Source organism: Microtus pennsylvanicus, chromosome X (assembly GCF_037038515.1).
Source record: "Microtus pennsylvanicus isolate mMicPen1 chromosome X, mMicPen1.hap1, whole genome shotgun sequence".
NCBI classification, from domain to species: Eukaryota; Metazoa; Chordata; class Mammalia; order Rodentia; family Cricetidae; genus Microtus; species Microtus pennsylvanicus.
In genome coordinates this window covers 7,501,970-7,521,333 of record NC_134601.1, presented here as the reverse complement: position 1 = coordinate 7,521,333, position 19,364 = coordinate 7,501,970, and the positions used below count along the sequence as shown (strand labels likewise).

Genomic DNA, 19,364 nt, shown 5'->3' with positions numbered 1-19,364 from the left:
CATTACACTGACCTTGTACATTTGAAAACCTACACGTACAAGAAAAATCTGCTGCCTTGTGTTTAATTTAAGTATTGGCATAGTCCCAGTGTGTGAGCAGTATTTCTTAAAGTCCTGGCTCAAGTTCAGAATCATCTCTGCAGAGCTCTGTGTATCAGTTCCAGTTCTTGTTCATATTGCCTACCTCCACCCTCCTAAGCAATGCTTTATCTTTCTACAGATAGCGCTTTCTTTCATGAATGAGTGTGGCACTGTAAGTATGAAGGATAGAGTCCAGTTTATCATGGACAGTGCAGAGACTGACTTGGGATGCAGGAAACACATCTATTTGTTTCCTTTTCATTTTTCTCTTTCTCTTCTCCCTCCCTTTCTCCCTCCCTCCTTACCTCCCTCCCTCCCTCCCTCCCTCCCTCCCTTATTTTGAACTGTCCTGGAGCTCAACATGTAGACTAGGCTGGCTTCAAACTCATAGAGATCTACCTGCTCTGCTTTCAGAGCGCTGAGGTTAAAGACATGCACTGCTATGCCCAGCTTCTATTGGTTTCTTGATGTGCACAGTACTTGACTCATTGCAGTTTTCACACGCTTAGCTACCTGTGGTCAATGGTGGTTCAAAATATTAACTGGAAAATTCTAGAGAAAAAAGATATAGAATTATATAATTTTTATTATAAGAGATATTTTATTATGCATTATTATTTTTAATCTTACTGTGCTTAATTTATAAATGACATTTCTTTATCATGCATATGTATCTATGGAAAAGTGCAGTACATAGAGGATTCAGTACCGTCCACAGTTTTAGGCATCCTTGAGGGTCTTGGCGTGTATCCTTGGGGAATAAGTTTTAAAAAAATACAGTGTTTTCTATCAGTTTACCTTCAAGGTTAGGATTGAAGTTAATTTGGTATTAGATATATTTGAGAAAGTACTGTACCTACATAGACATGATTGAACTTTTATTTTCATTATTTCAGATTGAAGTCGTTACGGATAGCCAAGAGAAGAAAAATTCTGATCACTCTCCCAGATTGGACAATAACTTGGATATTTTAAAGAAGTATTATTTCTTTTTTAACCTACGTTCATATGTACACCTCTTCACAGGAGACTCTGGTTTGGTGTTTAAGGCTCATGTGTTTAGAATATGTTTTCAAAATAGGGTCCTAATGAGGACATTAAAAGAGTACTAGCAAGGTGTCACACATCCTGGATTTAGGTTTGAGGAGCTGAGGATTTTTATTTGGTAGTACTGGGGATTGTAAGGCAAGTGCTCTGCCCTAAACTACATCCTAGTCTGCTTTTAGGACTTTTGTATCTTTCATCTCCAGATTGAAAAGGAAAATGAAAGAGTTTGATTTGTTTTTGTTTTTACCAGTTCAGATCATGTGTTTATTTATTTTTCATTAATTCATCTATCTACCATCTATCTATCTATCTATCTATCTATCTATCTATCTATCTATCTATCTATCTATCTATCTATATTTGTATTTTATGTGTATGAATGTTTGGTCTACATATTTGTGTACCATGTGTGTGCTTGGTGACCAGGGAGGCAGAAGAGGGAGTCAGAGCTCCTGGACCTGCAGTTACAAATGGTTGTAAGCCTCTATGTGGATCCTGGGAACCATAACTGGGTCCTCTGCTAGAGCAGTATGCATTCTTTCCAAAGCCTGTGTTTCCTAGTATTATTGAAATATAATTGGGAAAAAGTGTATACGTTTAGGATATACAATATGAGATATCTATATCTACATAATGTATGTCTGTATGTGTATATGTGGAGGGTAAGATGATTACTATAGCAAGTTAGTTAACACTGATTGTTGCTTTTTAGGGTAAAACATAGTGTATTTCTTCTGTGTAAGATACCTCATTGATGATAGTAGCCATGCGGTACATTAGATTCCCAGAATGATTGCACGAATAAATGAAAGGTTGTACCCTTGGGATTGGGATGTACCATCTGTTCTAGTTTGGTTTCTGTTGCAGTGATAAAGACCAAAAGCAATTTGGGGAGGAAATGGTTTATTTGGTTTATATTTCTAGATCACTGTCCACTATGAGACGAAGTCAGGGCAAGCTTCTTGATGTAGGAACTAAAGCAGAGGCCATGGAGGGATGCTGCTTACTAGCTTGCTCCCCATAGCTTGCTAAGTATTTTTTTTTTTTTGTGGTTTTTCGAGACAGGGTTTCTCTGTGGTATTGCTAAGTTTTTGTATGTATGTATGTATGTATGTATGTATGTATGTATGTATGTATGTATGTATTTATTAGACAGTCCAGGACTACCTGCCCAGGGGTAGCACCACCCAGCCTGGGCTGAGTCCTCATACATCAATTGAAAGAATGCCTCCACTGACTTATGTACACAAGTCAGACTGCGCAATTATTCAGTTTTTGTTTGCTTTTCCTAGGCTATTGTAGTTTTGTGACAAGTTGACAGTTAAAGCCATGACAGTTTCTTTCAGTTTAAAATAAATGAAAATCAATGTAGTGGTTTGTGAAAAGCCATACAGGATTCTAGATACTACCTCATAGATATTAGCAACGCCCCTTTACATGCTTTTATATTCTTTTTTTCAATATTTATTTATTTATTATGTATACAATATTCTGTGTGTATGTCTGCAGGCCAGAAGAGGGCACCAGACCTCATTACAGATGGTTGTGAGCCATCATGTGGTTGCTGGGAATTGAACTCAGAACCTTTGGAAGAGCAGGCAATGCTCTTAACCACTGAGCCATCTCTCCAGCCCCATGCTTTTATATTCTTATGTTAATATTCTAAACTTGAAAATATTTACCTCTAAGTTTCATATCATGATCTGGGCCTAGAGGTGCATTCCTTTAATCCTAGACCTTGGGGGTGGAGGAAGAGGCAGGTGAATCTTTCAAGTTTGAAGCTACCCTGGTCTACATAATTTAAGGACAGCCAGAGGTACATGGTGGAACCTGCCTCAGAAAACCAAAGGGAATAAAGTTTCATATCTCGGTGTTGGAAATATCCAGCAGGTTGCATTAAATTGCATGGAGATATATATGTATCCCAAGATTATTAAAGATAATTGAAAGAGACTCATTTTGAAAGAAAAACTACAGGGTCTAAATTCTTTAAAGTATAAGAAAGAAAAGAAGAAATATACAAAGGTAGAGGTTAAGTGGGTGGCTTATATTACAGAGGGGAGTAAAATTTAAATATGCCAGTTGAAAATCAAATGTGTTTTATTTGATAGAGATGGCAGGCAGTAGTGCTGTAGAGTCTTAAGTTTTCCTCCTATCCCATGTGAGGAAAAGGGTAATGATTTTACCATGTGTCTAGGAATTGGGGATAGCGTGGAACATGCTCGGCATGTATTGGTTTTTAAAAAGGAAATTAAGCTGTCTAGAAAGATCAAAACTTGCCTTTCATTCCCAAATAGGTTTTGTGAGATTTTAGTGTTGTTGGTTGTTTTTATTATTTGGTTTTTTGAGGGGCCCGCTAACCAGTTCCCAAATAAATCACATATAGAGGCTTATTTTTACTTACAAATGCCGGCCTTAGCTTGGCTTGTTTCTTGCCATCTATTCTTAACTTTAAATTAGCTCATCTTTTCTCTATTTCTGCCTATCTTTCTTTTTATTCCACGTCTGGCTGTGTGGCTGGCCCATGATGTTGTCTCTTTCCTTGATCTCCTTTCTTCCCAGATTTTTCCTCCTATTTATTCTTTTGGCCTGGCAGCCCTGTCTATCCGTTCTCCTGCCTTGCTATTGGCCATTCAGCTCTTCATTAGACCAATCAGGTGTTTTAGACAGGCAAAGTAACATAACTTCCCAGAGTTAAACAAATGCAACATAAAAGAATGCAACATACCTTTGCATCATTAAACAAATGTTCCACAGCAAAAATGAATGTAACACATCTTAAAATAAAATAATACTCCACAACATTTTAATAAATTTATTCTTAATCTAAGTGAATTAGAAATCACTTTTGTGTTAGCACATAGCCTTAAACATGTTTCTTCCTTGCACACCCCCCCCCCATTAGACAGAGTCTTGGTATGTAGCCCTGGCAAGCCTAGAATGAATGTTAACTTTGAACTCAGAGATTCTTCTGCCTCTGCCTCTGCCTCTGCTTCTTGAGTGCTGGCATTAAAAGTGTGTGCCACCACACCCAGACTTCTTTCTTTTAAATCTGTTTAAGAGCCTTCTGGGTGGTACTGATTCCAAAACCCATAAAATAAGCTTCATATTTTGATGCTGGAACAAAATCCTCAGGTAGTTCCACAAGATTAGCTTATTTTCCCTTAGATTATGTCTAAAAATAATAGCTGAACCACTGTACCGTGATTTGTCAGCAGGACATTAACTGGTAATTATGGTCTGTTCGTTGTAGCCATGTCCTGAATGAGCTGATAGAGACAGAAAAGGCATATGTTGGAGAGCTGTTTACTGTTTTGTTGGTAAGTGTAGCAAATTGTCGTCCCCCCGCCGCATTTTCTTGACTTGTCCCTTGCTACTTCCATTAGAAAGTATTCTAAGCAGTTTTGTGTTTCTCTCTCCGTCATTGGTAGCAGTGTATATTTGCTGTTATTTGAGAATACATGTTGTTTTAATGACAGCATTTATATTCCTTCTCAGTAGTGGGGATACGTGATTTAGAATTTCTTATGGAAAAGAGAAGCTGTTCTCTTAGGGACATGGGGCATTGTTATAATTATTCCCAGGCTGCTACTTAGAGGTTGAGATGGAAAAAACTGAGGGTGGGTTAAAAATACTCATTTGACACAAATGCCATGATACTAATTTGGTCTGAACAGAAATCTAAGCACTTACTTTCAATTTACGGAGACCTTTATATTCTGTACTATAATTTTTCATAGTTGGTTTCTGTTTGGTTTCCAACACTACAATAAAAGCCTTGAAGGCCAAAGTACTACCTTTTTATTCTAACCATGTAGTTGAAGCTTTGATTTTCTTATCCTGCATACTAAAAGAAAAAAAAATGCCACAGATAATTCTGGTAACTAAGGGATTTAAATGTTAAAATTCAAACAGCTGTACCCACAAGTCTTTTATACACTTTGATGTACTGATATCATCAGTGACTCAACAAAACATTAATATAAATACTTAAAATGCAAAAATTATTTATTTTTAATAGGGCTACAGATCTGAGATGGACAATCCACAGATGTTTGATCTTATTCCACCTCTACTGAGAAATAAAAAGGATGTTCTCTTTGGAAATATGGCAGAAATATATGAATTCCACAACAAGTACGTAATTGCTAAACTGAAGTTTTTGGTGATTTTGTTTTTTCAAAAAGAGTTACTGCTAGGTGTCATGGTACACATCTTTAATCCCAGCATTAGTGAGGCAGAAATAGGTGGGTCTCTCTCTGAATTCGAGGCCAACCTGATCTATGTAATGAGTTCCAGGACATCCAGGGCTACATAAGGAGACCCAGTTTCAAAAGATGGAAAAAAAAAGAGCTACTTACTGTTTTATTATATGTCAAAAATAACTGATTTTCTCTCCAAATTTCACAGCATTTTTATGAGCAGCCTGGAAGATTGCTCTAATGCTCCAGAAAGAGTTGGACCTTGTTTCCTGGAAAGGGTTAGTCTGATTATTTGTTTTGAAATTATGTAAATTTTGGAAACCCAAAAGTACCTCTTGTATAAATCAGGCTTAAAGATAAGATACCCCCTTTCCTTTAATGTCTTTATGTTTTTGGAGAAGACACAACAATTTTAGCAAGTTCTTAATGTAAAACTATTTTATTTGAAGAAAATGATGTGCAGGGCGATCAAGGTACACTTTTATTCTATGGTATTAAATGTTTCAATTACTCAGGTAGTAGCAATGGTAATCTCAGGAATCCAGTGACCACCCTAGCTAGGAAGATGTGAAAGATGGGAGCATATTAATTGAATAACTATGAACTTGGTTAAAGTTAGAATAAAAGATGCAATTTTAAAAAATAAAACTTAAATGATAGAGAGTCTCATTATGTAACCATAGAATTTAAAAAAATCTTCATCTAGTTATCTAGTTTTTCCTCTTCCTGAAAGATCAACCCTCTTCTGATTGGGAATCACTTAGATTAAAGAGATTGTTGAAAATTTAGAATAACTGTCTTACCTTGGAAATTGTTGAAGAGAATAAGCCTGAGAAAAAATGAGAAATGAGAACAGGACTAAGAAAGAAGGTATGACACTACCTTTTCTCAGCGTGTTCTAAACATAAAAATGTCTGAACTACGGATAAATTCATCATCGTTTTTAAACAGCCATTGGTCCAACATCCTTAGTTCTTAACACTGCTACTTTGAAAGACGTGACGGTGCTTGCACTTAGGAGGTAGAGTCAAGAGAATTTTGAGTCTCAGGCCATCCTGGAGTACTTAGTGAGAGCCCATCCTTAAAAATACCGAACACTATGCTACTTACAGGACATTTTATATTTACTGTGTACCTTTACATATATATGTAAATTATTTCCCAACCTGATGAGGTCTCATATCCTATGTGTCTTTGTCCCTGTCAAAGTTGGCAGAGTTCTTGTCTAGTAGTAGTAGTGGTAGTTTAATAAATGTTTCTTGATGATATGTCAATTCAATAGCCATCTATTTAATATTTACTGTCTATTAAGCACTATGCTGGGCGATATGGATACCAAGCTAAAGAGCATTTCGGTAGAGAAATAGAAACCCTAGTTCATGTACAGAATGAGTTGTCCTCCATTAGAGATATACAAAGGGTCCTATGGCACACCAAAGAAGGACATTGTCCATAGCCTGAGGATAGAAACAGCGGCTGTATAGAAGAAACTCATGAGATGAAAGTGTGAGTAGGAGACGGATGAATATTAGGGAAAATGATTCAAGGGAGAACAAACTGTGCAACCATGTGCTTAGATGTGATGATGTCCCAGTGATGAATTATGAACTACTTGTAACTTGGAAGTTAGCTGCAAGCTCTTTATTTAGACAGCCAGCAGACTAGTAGCACAGAAAACTCATTTTTGGGCCCTTATTAGATCATGGTAATAAGTAGTTCAAAAAGATAAGGCTTTTATTACTCTGGCAAATCTGGTAGGCAGGAGTTGTGAAATTGCTTGTAGAATTATAAATCCTGTTGTCCGTGGAACACAAAGCAGGCCATTTTAGGTCACATTCACTACAATGGTTGGCTACCCACTCTCTTGTTCAGCTTTTTTGAAATAAAAATTCATATTTATAAATTAGTAATATATTTGCTTTTGTTTTTTATTACAGAAAGATGATTTTCAGATGTATGCCAAGTACTGTCAGAATAAACCCAGGTCAGAGTTAATTTGGAGAAAGTATTCAGAATGTGCCTTTTTCCAGGTATTAATCATTTAAGTATTGAACATATTCTTTTTGAAATATATTGGAATATTTCTCATTAACAGTTTCATTTTCTGCTTTGACTAAATTATATATGTATATATATAAGTTATATATAAAACAGCAACTCTTCTCTCAAGCAAAGTACACACGTACATTTATACATATAAATATATATTTACTGTTCCCCAGAGGCAACCACTTTTAGCTTCTTCTGGTATTTGCCTCCCTATCTCCAAATAACATGCTTGTCTTTCTCCTTTCTGCTTTAGAAAATGAAGATTTAGGTCTCTTTCACTGTTTTTTGTCCCACGACCATATCCGCATGAAATTCTTTTTCTCCAAAGCTTCCAGTATATTTTTGTTAGATCAATTGGCTATATTTAACTCAATTATTAAGACTGGAATTTCTTTGGGCAGATGACTCATATAGTAAAATATGGTTGCTTTTCCTTCTCTCTCTTGTGTGTATGTGTGTGTGTGTGTGTTTTTTTTTACCATTTTCTTTTCTCATTTAATTTTCTATATGCGTTGCTTTTTTCCTACTCCAACCTCTTTCAATTTTAGGAATCACAGAGATTTGTCCTCCTCATATTTGTATACACTATCTTTAAATTCTTTTAAATATTTATTTGTTGATTTGTTATGTATACAATAGTCTATCTGTATATGCCTGCAGGCCAGAAGATGGCACCAGACCTTATTACAGATGGTTGTGAGCCACCATGTGGTTGCTGGGAATTGAACTCAGGACCTTTGGAAGAGCAGGCAATGCTCTTAACCACTGAGCCATCTCTCCAGCCCCACTATCTTTAAATTTTATCTTAAAGAAATACCTTCTAGAGTTTTCTGACCTGCTTTCATCTCAGAATCTTGGTGCATATCAGTTGGAGGTACTTCTTTCTGGTCTCTTGAGTAGCCTGATCTACTGTCTACATGCCAATTCTTTTTATAAAAAGATTTATTTAATTTTATGTGTATGCATGTGTTGCCTGTATTTTTGCATGGGCGCCATTTATAGGTGGAAGTTTTTGTCTCACAGCTGTTCAGTCCCAAAGAAACACAGAGAGACTTGTATTAATTATAAGCTATTTGGCCTATTAGCTCAAGCTCATTACTAACTAGCTTTCACAACTTAAATTAACCCTTAATTTTTTTGTATGTTTAGCCACGTGGCTTGGTACCCTTTCTCAGTAAGGCATTCTCATCTTGCTTGCTCTATGTCTGGTGACTGACTCTCTGATTTTCCTCTTCCCAGAATTTTCCTAGTCTGGTTGCCCTGCCTAGATGTCCTGCCTGGCTACTGGCCAAACAGCATTTTATTAAACCAATATGAGTGACAAATCTTTACGGTGTACAAAAGAATTATCCCTCAGTAGTACCTGATACCTATGGGAGTCAGAATAAGCTAAGGGATCCCTTGGAACTGGTGTTTGGATGGTTGGAGGCACTTCACGGTTTCTGAGAATTGAACCTGTGTCCTATGCAAAATCAACAAGTGATATAAACTGCTGAGTCATCTCTCTAGCCTCATGTAATTTTCATTGTTTTACCCCTTATTTGGTAGAATAAATCTAATAGTTTATTTAGAAAGTATACATGTTAGGTAATATATTTGCATGTTTTTGAGAACTTGTACGAACAAGTGTATTTATTGTTCCTTAATGCTTTATAGGATTCTAAGAAAGGATTATTCTCAGAAATTTGAAGATGCTTTTCTGACTTCTAGAAAAATAATGACTCCACTTTGTTACTTTTCAAGAGACACAGTTCTCTTTCTTGGAATGATATGGAACTGATACTTAGAATTTCTTTTTTGGCATTGTTTTCTTAATTATCTTGGTATTTGGGGCATAATTTCTTTTTATTTTTGTGATAGACGTGTGGAATCTAGGGCCTTTTATGTACTAGGCAAGATTCTAAAACTGAGCTGTCCCCTGTCCCTTGCTGATCTCTCTGAAACTGGAATCTCCAGTCTAAATTAACTCATTTTTTCCTTCCACATAATTTTCCTTATTTTCTTTCCTTGAACTATTGTACTGATATTGGAGTCCTGGCCTATTTCTATAATTATCCTTTCTCTGTTTCCCAAGATTTTTGTCTTTCTGCTCTGTATTCTGGAAATTATCTGCTACTCTTTCTGAGAGTTTTATTTCTGCTATCACATTTTTAAATTTTACTGGCACATACTCTTTGTACAAGGTCATGGATTTTATCACATTGATTTAAGTATATCATGTGTATTGACGATAGTTACCTCCATTCCTTTTTTTCCTACAAATGACATAATTTTATTCTTCATTATTACTCAACATGACTGTACTCAACACCACCATATTGTCCATTCCCCTGTTGAAGACAATGCAGGTTGGTTGCCTATCTTGCCTGCTGCAAATAGTGTTGCAGACATAGATGTGCAAGCATCTCTCTAGTATGTATCCAGTCTTTCTCTGTCCCAACTGCAAGCTCCAAAATAACCACATGGAAACTTTTTATTAATTATGAAAGCTCATTCAATAGCTTAGACTTGTTTCTAACTAGCTCTTATAACTTAAATTAGCCCATTTCTATTAATTTACTTTCTGCCCCATGACTTTATTACCTCATCTCTGTAGTGCCCATCCTGCTTGACCTGTGTCTGGCAGGCAACTTCACTCTTCTTACCACCATGCTCTCTGCCCTGAAAATTCTGCCTAACTATTGGTCATTTAACATATTATTAAACTAATTAGAGTAACACATCTTTATAGTATACAAAAAGATTGTTTCACAACATCCCCCCTTTTGTCTAAATATGAGTGGAAGGTTTTAACTTTAACATAGTAAAGTTATATGCAATAAGAAGAGTTATCAGGTATTATCAAAATAGAAGGAAAAGGTATCAACTTTAACTAATAAAACTATATGTAATAAGAGTAATTAAGTAAGAATTATATTTACAATGTCCAGTCCATTTGTATTTGGAATATTTGGAGAAAATTCTCTATTGTCTCTTATTTTAATGTATTTAAAGTTTTATACTTAAACAATTTTCTCTTATAACTTGTATTACCATCTTAAAACTATCTTTTCCGACCTCAAAAACATTTTTAGATAAACAAATTAAGCTTTTATGTTTCTCAACCTTATAAACTTTATATCTCTTATATAAGTTTTTTTCTATAATTTTATAACAAGGAAAACTGTAAAACTATAACTATCTAGTCTTCAATCTCCATCAGAAACCCAAGAAAGATTAAAATATTACTTGAATAAACAGGAAGTACAGAGCAAACAACTTCCAATCCTATAGAAATTATACAAGCAGCTAGCTGGCTGGACAGTCACCCAAGATTTCTCTCCAACATTGGAACATCCATCTTTGGCCTATAGACCCAGGAGGCGTGACAGGCTTTTTTGTGAAGTAGGAATTTTGAAGGGCTGTCCTACCTTGTCTTGACAAAATTTGGCAGATGTTTTCTTTTGTGTCCTGCTTGTTCAATCTGGATATTATACTGTCAGCAATTGAGGAAAGGGCAGATTATTTGCCTAGTAGCTAACTTTTACCATATAGAAAGCTAACTCCATATGAAGGTTCTTTGATTGGTGCTGCCAGGAGCAGATGTATCATATTGTCATGAAAAGCTTTATGCTAGTAAAATATTAAAATGACATATTCTGTAGGTCTTTGAAATGTTTAAAGACCATCTCTCTATTTAAATATCTGTTTGACCTTGAATATAGTTCTAACATGAGTATAAGTTTGATTGTTAATAGATAACTAACTACTAACCTGTATTTCTTTATTGTCATAAATAGCTTTCAAGGAATAGAACTTTACATTAAATTTATAAATGGAGCTGCATAGGTAAAATACCTTAAACATGAAATAAAAACGTATAATACAGTCTAACAAAAATAACCTTAAATTTGTATCAATATACAAAAATATCTTACACAAGAGTAGAAACATATAAACAGTGTAACAAAAATAACTTTAAATGGGTATCAATATACAAAATTATCTTACAGAAGAGTACAAACACACACACACACACACACACACACACACACACACACACATATATATATATATATATATATATATATATATATATATATATACAGTATAACAACAGTAACCTTAATTTTGTATCAATATATACAAACCCATACCAGTGTAAAATATTTGAGACTAGTAGTTGATTTTTTAGGTTGAAGGTAGATACAATAATTTAAACTTTTATCCTAACATTTCTTTTTTTTCTAAATAGTTTTATTGAGCTATATATTTTTCTCTGGTTTCCCCCCTTCCTCTCCCCTCCCCTTCTATCCTCTCCCATGGTCCCCATGCTCCCAATTTACTCAGGAGATCTTGTCTTTTTCTACTTCCCGTGTAGATGAGATCAATGTACGTCTCTCTTAGAATCCTCGCTGTTGTCTAGGTTTTCTGGGATTGTGAATTGTAGGCTGATTTTCTTTGCTTTCTGTCTAAAAACCACTTTTGGTGAGTACATATGATACTTGTCTTTCTGGGTCTGGGTTATCTCACTCATTATGATTTTTTTCTAAATCCATCCATTTGCCTGCAAATTTCAAGATGTCATTTTTCCACTGTATAGTAGTACCACATTTTCCTTATCCATTCTTTGATAGAGGGCCATTTAGGTTATTTCCAGGTTTTGGCTATGATAAATAATGCTGCTATGCACATAGTTGAGCACATGTCCTTGTGGTACGATTGAGCATCCTTTGGAATATATACCCAAAAGTGGTATTGCTGGGTCTTGAGGAAGGTTGTTTCCTAATTTTCTGAGAAATCACCATACTGATATTCAAAGGGGCTGTACCAGTCTGCACTCCCACCAGCAATGCAGAAGTGTTCTCTTTAACCCACATCCTCTCGAGCATAAGTTGTCATCAGTGATTTTGATCTTGGCCATTCTTACAGGTGTAAGATGGATTCTCAGAGTTGTTTTGATTTGCATTTCTCTGATGACTAAGGATGTTGAACATTTCCTTAAGTGTCTTTCAGTTATTTTAGATTCTTCTGTTGAGAGTTCTCTGTTTAGGTCTGTACTCCATTTTTTATTGGGTTATTTGTTCATTTGATGACAAATTTTCTTGAGTTCTTTGTATATTTGTAGATCAGACCTCTGTCTGATGTGGGGTTAGTGAAGATCTTTTCCCATTCTGTAGGCTGTCATTTTGTCTTGTTGACCATGTCCTTTATTTTACAGAAGCTTTTCAGTTTCAGGAAGTCCCATGTATTAATTGTTTCTCTCAGTGTCTGTGCTACTGGGGTTATTTTTAGGAAGTGGTCTCTTGTGCCAATGGGTTCAAGTGTACTTCCCACTTTTTCTTATCCTATCATTTCTGCATCCCATTTTTCTTTTCAGAATGAAATTCCTGAATCTAATTTTCTTTGCTTAGTATCCTCCCTGACCATGACCAATAATAACTTGTGCCTAACCCGCCTAGGTGATAACAAAGATTTATTGAACAACCAAAAACCTCCCACCCCACTTCTTGGGAATGAGGGCATTATGCTTTTAAATTGCTTCCTGTTTCTTGGGGCACTGACATCTTTTGGGGACCCTGAGAAAATTAGGATAATGATAAATTCCTGGCTAGAATAGTCTGTGAGGCTGGGCCATCTCAGCCAGCAGCCTTAAAGCTGTTCTGAATGCAGAACTCTGAGGAAACCGCAACAGAGGCATTCTGAGAGGCTGCATCACCTGGGCCACCTGTTTTCATTGGTGTCTGGTCCTGTGCTCTGAAAACACATAAACTTTCAAAGGTAACATACATATCTGCATATAGCTATGCATAATACAACTGTGGACTGTGCATTGTATACAAGCTAGCCAGAGATGATGTTTTGTTTCCTGTTTGAGCAGGCAAAATATACAGCCCTGTCTTGTATTTTTCTAGGTTTATTTCTTTATGTCTGATGCCAGGATTTTCAGGGGACTACCCCAATCAAACCTGATCTCTATCAGCCTGAATGAATCCACAGCCTTTCCTTTTCTGTGGAAACAAAAGCACAGTCTCTTCTCCAATGTAACTTATTTTTTTACTTCCATTTTGATGTTAAGACATTTTTGAAATAGATAGGTTGGTTTAAATTAGTAGTTTGTATGTTCCAATGTCTCTCCTCAGCCATCATTTGATTATCAGCAATCACAAGATTAAAGTCAATACAACACCATACAGGACCCAGATTCCCCATGTAGTTCCTATCTCCATGTGACTTATCCTTTTTATATTACTATGTTTCCTCTTTAAAGACTTTATCTTATTAGTTTTTTCATTTATTTTTATTTTTTAAATTTTGTGTGCATTGGTGTTTTGCCTGCATGTGTGTCTGTTTGAGGATGTTGGATCCTGGAGTTACAGTTGTGAGCTGCCATGTGGGTGCTCTGTATTGAACCCGGGTCCTCTGGAAGAGCAGTCAGTGCTCTTAACTGCAGAGCCACCTCTCCAGCCCCAATCTTATTACTTATAAACTATTTTTTTCTATGACTGCGTATACTCATTTTTTTAAAAAGCCTACACACATTTCTTTTAAACACTCTGTTACCTGTTTAGGTTTTTTTTTCCCCCATCTGGACCTGTTTTACTGTGTATCTGTAACCATTTCTGTCTGCATGACAAAACGGAAACCTCTTCCCAGCTTAGCTCAAGGTGTGCTGGCGGCTGAAGCCCACAGCCAGCGACTCAGAGATGTGTCTCTGTACCATAGATGGCATGAGAGACTATGGGACTAGGAAGCCACATTTGCCTCCATTTTTTTGTGTTTGGAACCTTCTTGAAATCTTTCTTGGGTCTTATGTGGAAATATGTGTTCTCACATTTGATGCCATTTTTGGTTGGAGTTTTTGGTCAGGACTGTTGACACCCCAAAAATGACACAGAAATTCTATCAATTATGAAAGCTTGGCTGATGACTTAGGCTTGTTTCTTACTATCTCTTATAACTTAACACATATCTTTTAGTTTATTTTCTGCCTTGTGGCTTTATTACGTCATCTCCATCGTGACCATCCTCCTTGCTCTGCATCTGGCTGGTGACTCTGTCCTTCTTCTTCCCAGCATTCTCTCTGCCCTGAAAATCCTGTCTAGCTATTGATCATTTAGTTTTTTTTTTTTATTAAACCAATCTGAGTGACACATCTTCACAGTGTACAAAAGATTATTCCATAGCACTAGTATGCTGAGTTGGAGTCCCTGGGGTGACATAGCTGGGTCATATAGTAGTTTTGGTTTCAATGTTTAAAAATGTGTGTGTGTGTGTGTGTGTATGTTCATGTGTTTGCAGATGCATGTATGCCTGCTTGTGCACATGCATGCGTACATACACATATGCATATGTGCCTTGGGTGAGTTTTATCCTTGGTTTTTTGAGACAGAGTCTCTGATTGGTTTGGAACAAGCTAAGTACGGTGGGCTAACTGGCCAGCAAACATCAGAGATATGCCTATCTCCTCTTTAGTGTTATGATTATAAGTACATAAATGCTGCAAGTCACTAAGCACATCTTTGTTTTTAAATTTTTAAAATGCAGGTGGTGGGGCATCTAATTCAGTTCTTCATGCCTGCAGGTATATTAGCAACTGAGTTATCATCCTGGCCGTAGTTTCAGTTATTTCAGGAACTTCCATATCAGTTTCCACACTGGCATGTCTGTCAGTTAACAGTTTTCTGTACTCTCTGAGTTACTTTTAGTGGAATCCTGATTTTTGTTCCAGAACTTCTTGTCAATTATCTATAGGAACATAATAATAGATTTTCCTTTTAAAGTAGTTTTATTCTCTCTGCATGGTTCCAACTGCATTTAAATCGCTTTTCTGTTCTTTTTCTTTATTAGCACTTGCTACTCATCTTGGATGCTTTCCTGAAATGTCTGTTAATTGTTTATTTACATTAGGGACAAGCACATGAAATCTGATTCAGAGTTTCTTGTGTGTTTCTGGGTTTACTGAGAATGGTTCTCAGTCTTGGATTGCTTGTCTCTGGTTGTTTCCTTTGGTGTGCTTGTGAGAGATGGGGAATTTTGCTAATACATCTATCTTTAGGTACTTTCTCTTCAGCTGCTTAGATCTTCCAGACTGCTGTTCAATAGAAACATAATTGGCTGCTATTGTGCTTGAGGAAAAGGACGTGAGTTTCAAAGTTGTTAGATGTTTAAGATATCTGGCCCTTTTCCTTGTTTTCAATATAGTATCCTCAAATTAGTTGAACCTTATATACCTTGGTCCAGAGGCCCTCTGGTTTACTTTTATAGAAAATCATTCTTCTGCTGTGTATGTGTGTGTGTGTATACACATGAGTGTGTGTGACTCAGTTGTGCTTATTGCAGTGTTTACATTTTTTGTTTTAGATTTTAATGTGCATTCAATATTGGTTTTGGTAATAGATTTATTATTATGCAAATAAGATACTATAAAATTTATTCATTCAAAGCAGTGGTTCTTAACCTTTCTAATGCTGAGACCCATTAATACAATTCCTCATGTTGTGGCGATTCCCAACCAAATTTTTGTTGCTATTTCTTAAGTATAATTTTGCTACTATTATGAAATGTAATGTAAATATTTGTGTTTTCCAATGGTCATGAGAACCACTGCTCTAAAGTATATAATTCAGTAGTTTAACTATATTCATTAGATTGTATGGTTATCAACCCAATCAATTTCAGAACATTTTTACTATTAAAAGTTCCCTCCCTAAAGTCAGTTGTGGCAGCATACACTTGTTATTCTAGCACTGACAGGCCTGAGGAAGAAGGATCTTGAGTTAGAGTCATGCCTGGGCTACATAGTGATCCTACCTTTGAAAACAAACAAATAATAGCAACCAACTAATGGACAAAGTCTCCCCCCAACAAAAAAGAAAAGAAAAAAGGATTTATGCAACCTTTTACCTTTTTATCATTTCTTCTTATTCACTGACATACTGAACTCTCCTAATCCATTCAACTAACATTTAGCTATTAATCAGATTTCTGTTTTAGTGGGTTAACCTATTCTGAGAATTTTATATAAGCAAAACCATACACTTTATGGTGTTTTTAATGTGGCTTCTTAACTCAGTGGTTCTCACACTTCCCAGTGCTGTGATCCTGTATACAGTTCCTCCTGTTGTGATGACCTCCAAGCATAAAATTGTTTTTGTTGCTACTTTATAACTGTAATTTTGCTACTATTATGAGTTGTAATGTAAAATATCTGATATTCAAGTTACAATGGGGTCGTGACCCACAGGTTGGGAATCACTTATTTTACGTAATATTTTCGAGCTTAATACTATTGTTTATAGTAATACTTTATTCTTTTTCTGCTTGAATATTTTGCTGAATAGATAGATCACAGTTGATTCATATGGTCATTAGTTGATGGGCATTTGACTTGTTTCTATCTTTTGTTTAACATAGCTATTATGTAATATTTTACAAATTGTATTATTTTATAATGTATGTGTTTTTTCTGGATGCATGTTTGTATACCAAGTGTATGTAGTTCCCCCAAAGGCCAGAAGAGGGTTTCATATTCTTTAGGACTGGAATTAGAAGTGGTTGTGATCCACCATATCTATATATCTAACAACTTTGGAACTCTTGTCCTTTTCCTCAAGCATAGTATCAGCCAATTATGTTGCTATTGAACAGCAGTCTGGAAGATCTAAGCAGCGGAAGAGAGAGTATAAAGATAGATGTATTAGCAAAGTTCCCCCATCTCTCACGAGCACGCCAAAGGAAAACAACCAGAGACAAGCAATCTAAGACTGAGGACCATTCTCAATAAATCCAGAAACACACAAGAAACTTTGAATCAGAATTTCACATACTTGTCTCTAATGTAACCAAACAGACAACACAAAAAAATTTAAGCAATTTCTTTTTCTTTTGGCTATACACCTAGGAATAAAATGGGTCATATTTTATATATTTAATGTATAACAGGATCTTACCATATATCCTTAACTAGCCTGGAATGCATTATATAGACCAGCTCAGCCTTGAACTCACAAAGATCCATCTGCTCCATCATGGAGTTCTGATTGGCCCATATCCTCATCAACAGTTGTTGGTATTGATTTCATAAATATTTTGAACTTTTCTCTTTCAGAGTTACGGGTATTTCTTTGAGAAAGGCTTGGGGCATTCTCTAACATAAAATCTGAACTGTTTTTAGCAAACAGTTCTCTCAACTTGTAATCAGATACCATGTGTGAATTGACTTTTAGTTTTTAAGTTTTGCAAATATTTTCTTCCTCCTCAATTATATTTTTGTCTTGAGAAAAATATATTTTATTTTTCTAATTGGGTTTTATGAAGGAGAACAAAATGGCTTGTATCAGACTATCATATTTAATTGTTGATTGTTTAATTTTATTTGAATTAAATTATATGCAGAATTTTTTTCACATTTAGTGGAAGGCCCTGTATCTTATTCAGGTATATCCTGTTTCCAGTCATTTTGTGTTGTGCATTTTCCATATGCACATTCATCCTAACTACCCCCATCTTCTATTAACTATGGTCCCTACACTGTTCCCAGGACCCAATGTCATAGCCCCTATATTTATAGTGGCAGCAAGCCAGTTACTGAATGAAATACAGCACCAGTTGATGAAGTCTGTATTTTTCTTGTGATCTTAAAAAATATTCTGTTCTCATACCCAGTCAGATTTATATTTAGCACAACCTATTTCTTTTCTGGGCCTTTGCCTGTAGAGTGGTCTTTTGTTAATTTTCCTGGACAGATTGAAGAATGTTTTAATCATTCTAACCTATTGTCATTTCCTGCTTTCTCAAATTTTATGCAGTTTATACCAATGTGAATTTATACGTGGCAATCTTTTAGACTATGAAATGCTGTAAATTTCTACCTTCCCAATTCTTCCTTCCTTCCATTCCTCTTCCCCTTACTCCCTTCCCTCCTTTGTGATTTTCCTGATACATGTTCCTTAAGAGGTAAGAAAGATTCAGGTCTGGGGTCTAATCAATGAGCACTTGACATTTGACATTTTTCAGGAACGTGTATTTTTATTCATTAAAATTATTTAAAGATTTTATATATGAGTATTTTGCCAGTACACACACACACACACACAACACACACACACACACACACACACACACACACACACACACACACACACACACACACCATGTATTGAATTCCTTAGAACTAGTGTTATGAATGATTGTGAATCACTGTGTGGGCACAGGTGCAGGGAACTGAACCTTGGTCTTCCGGAAGAGCAGCAAGTGCTTTTACTTCTGACTCATCTCTCCAGCCTTGGTATATGTCTTTTAAAAATAAATTACTTTAAAAATAAGCTTACAAAGTAAGCATTCTATATGGAATTTTCATACATATTTTGCTTGTCACTTGTACCCCTGTACATTTCTTAATTTAACATTTATTTATTATCTTTTTTTGAGACAGGGTCTCTCTATTGTGCAGTTTTGGCTGACTTGGAGCTTGCTATGTAGACCAGGCTAGCCTCAAACTCACAGAAATCTGCCTGCCTTTGGCTCTGGAGTGCTGGGATTAAAGGTGTCTAATACTGTACCCAGCTGATCATTATCTTTTAATGACAGGAATGTCAAAGAAAATTAAAACATCGACTTGGTCTGGATTCCTATTTGCTCAAACCAGTGCAACGAATCACTAAGTATCAGTTGCTTTTAAAGGTAATTACACGAAGCATTTGCTTGTTTCTTTACTTTAAAAATTATTTTATGTGTATGAGTACTTTGCATGTCTATATGTGTAGCATGTGTCTGCCTGGTACCCATGGAGGTCAGAAGATGGCATCAGAGTTATAGAACCCAGGTCTTCAGCAAGAGCAACCAGTGCTTTTAATCAGCGAGCTATCTCTTTAGACCCTCCTTAACCTTATTTTTGGAATCATATCTAGTAGTCATCTGTGAGGAAGTGATTGACTAGGAAGCATTAGCAATAGGTTGAAGAAGATGAACTTTAGGTATAAGTTTTTTTGCATTGTGCTTTTT

General features: G+C 35.9%; 1 protein-coding gene across 19 annotated transcripts in view; it reads left to right on the top strand.

Moving 5' to 3' along the window:
* Positions 1-19,364, top strand: part of Mcf2 (MCF.2 cell line derived transforming sequence) — a 100,730-nt gene that overhangs the window by 61,510 nt on the left and 19,856 nt on the right. For 13 of the 19 annotated variants that reach the window (XM_075957420.1, XM_075957438.1, XM_075957424.1 and 10 more), the window contains 6 exons: positions 978-1,060; positions 4,382-4,448; positions 5,150-5,265; positions 5,539-5,608; positions 7,268-7,360; positions 18,951-19,043. In XM_075957420.1, coding sequence (XP_075813535.1) covers positions 978-1,060; positions 4,382-4,448; positions 5,150-5,265; positions 5,539-5,608; positions 7,268-7,360; positions 18,951-19,043 — 522 coding nt within the window. Of the gene's footprint in view, positions 1-220; positions 254-977; positions 1,061-4,381; positions 4,449-5,149; positions 5,266-5,538; positions 5,609-7,267; positions 7,361-18,950; positions 19,044-19,364 lie in introns of all 19 variants that reach the window. The other 6 variants (XM_075957421.1, XM_075957423.1, XM_075957422.1 and 3 more) reach the window with 1 other exon arrangement.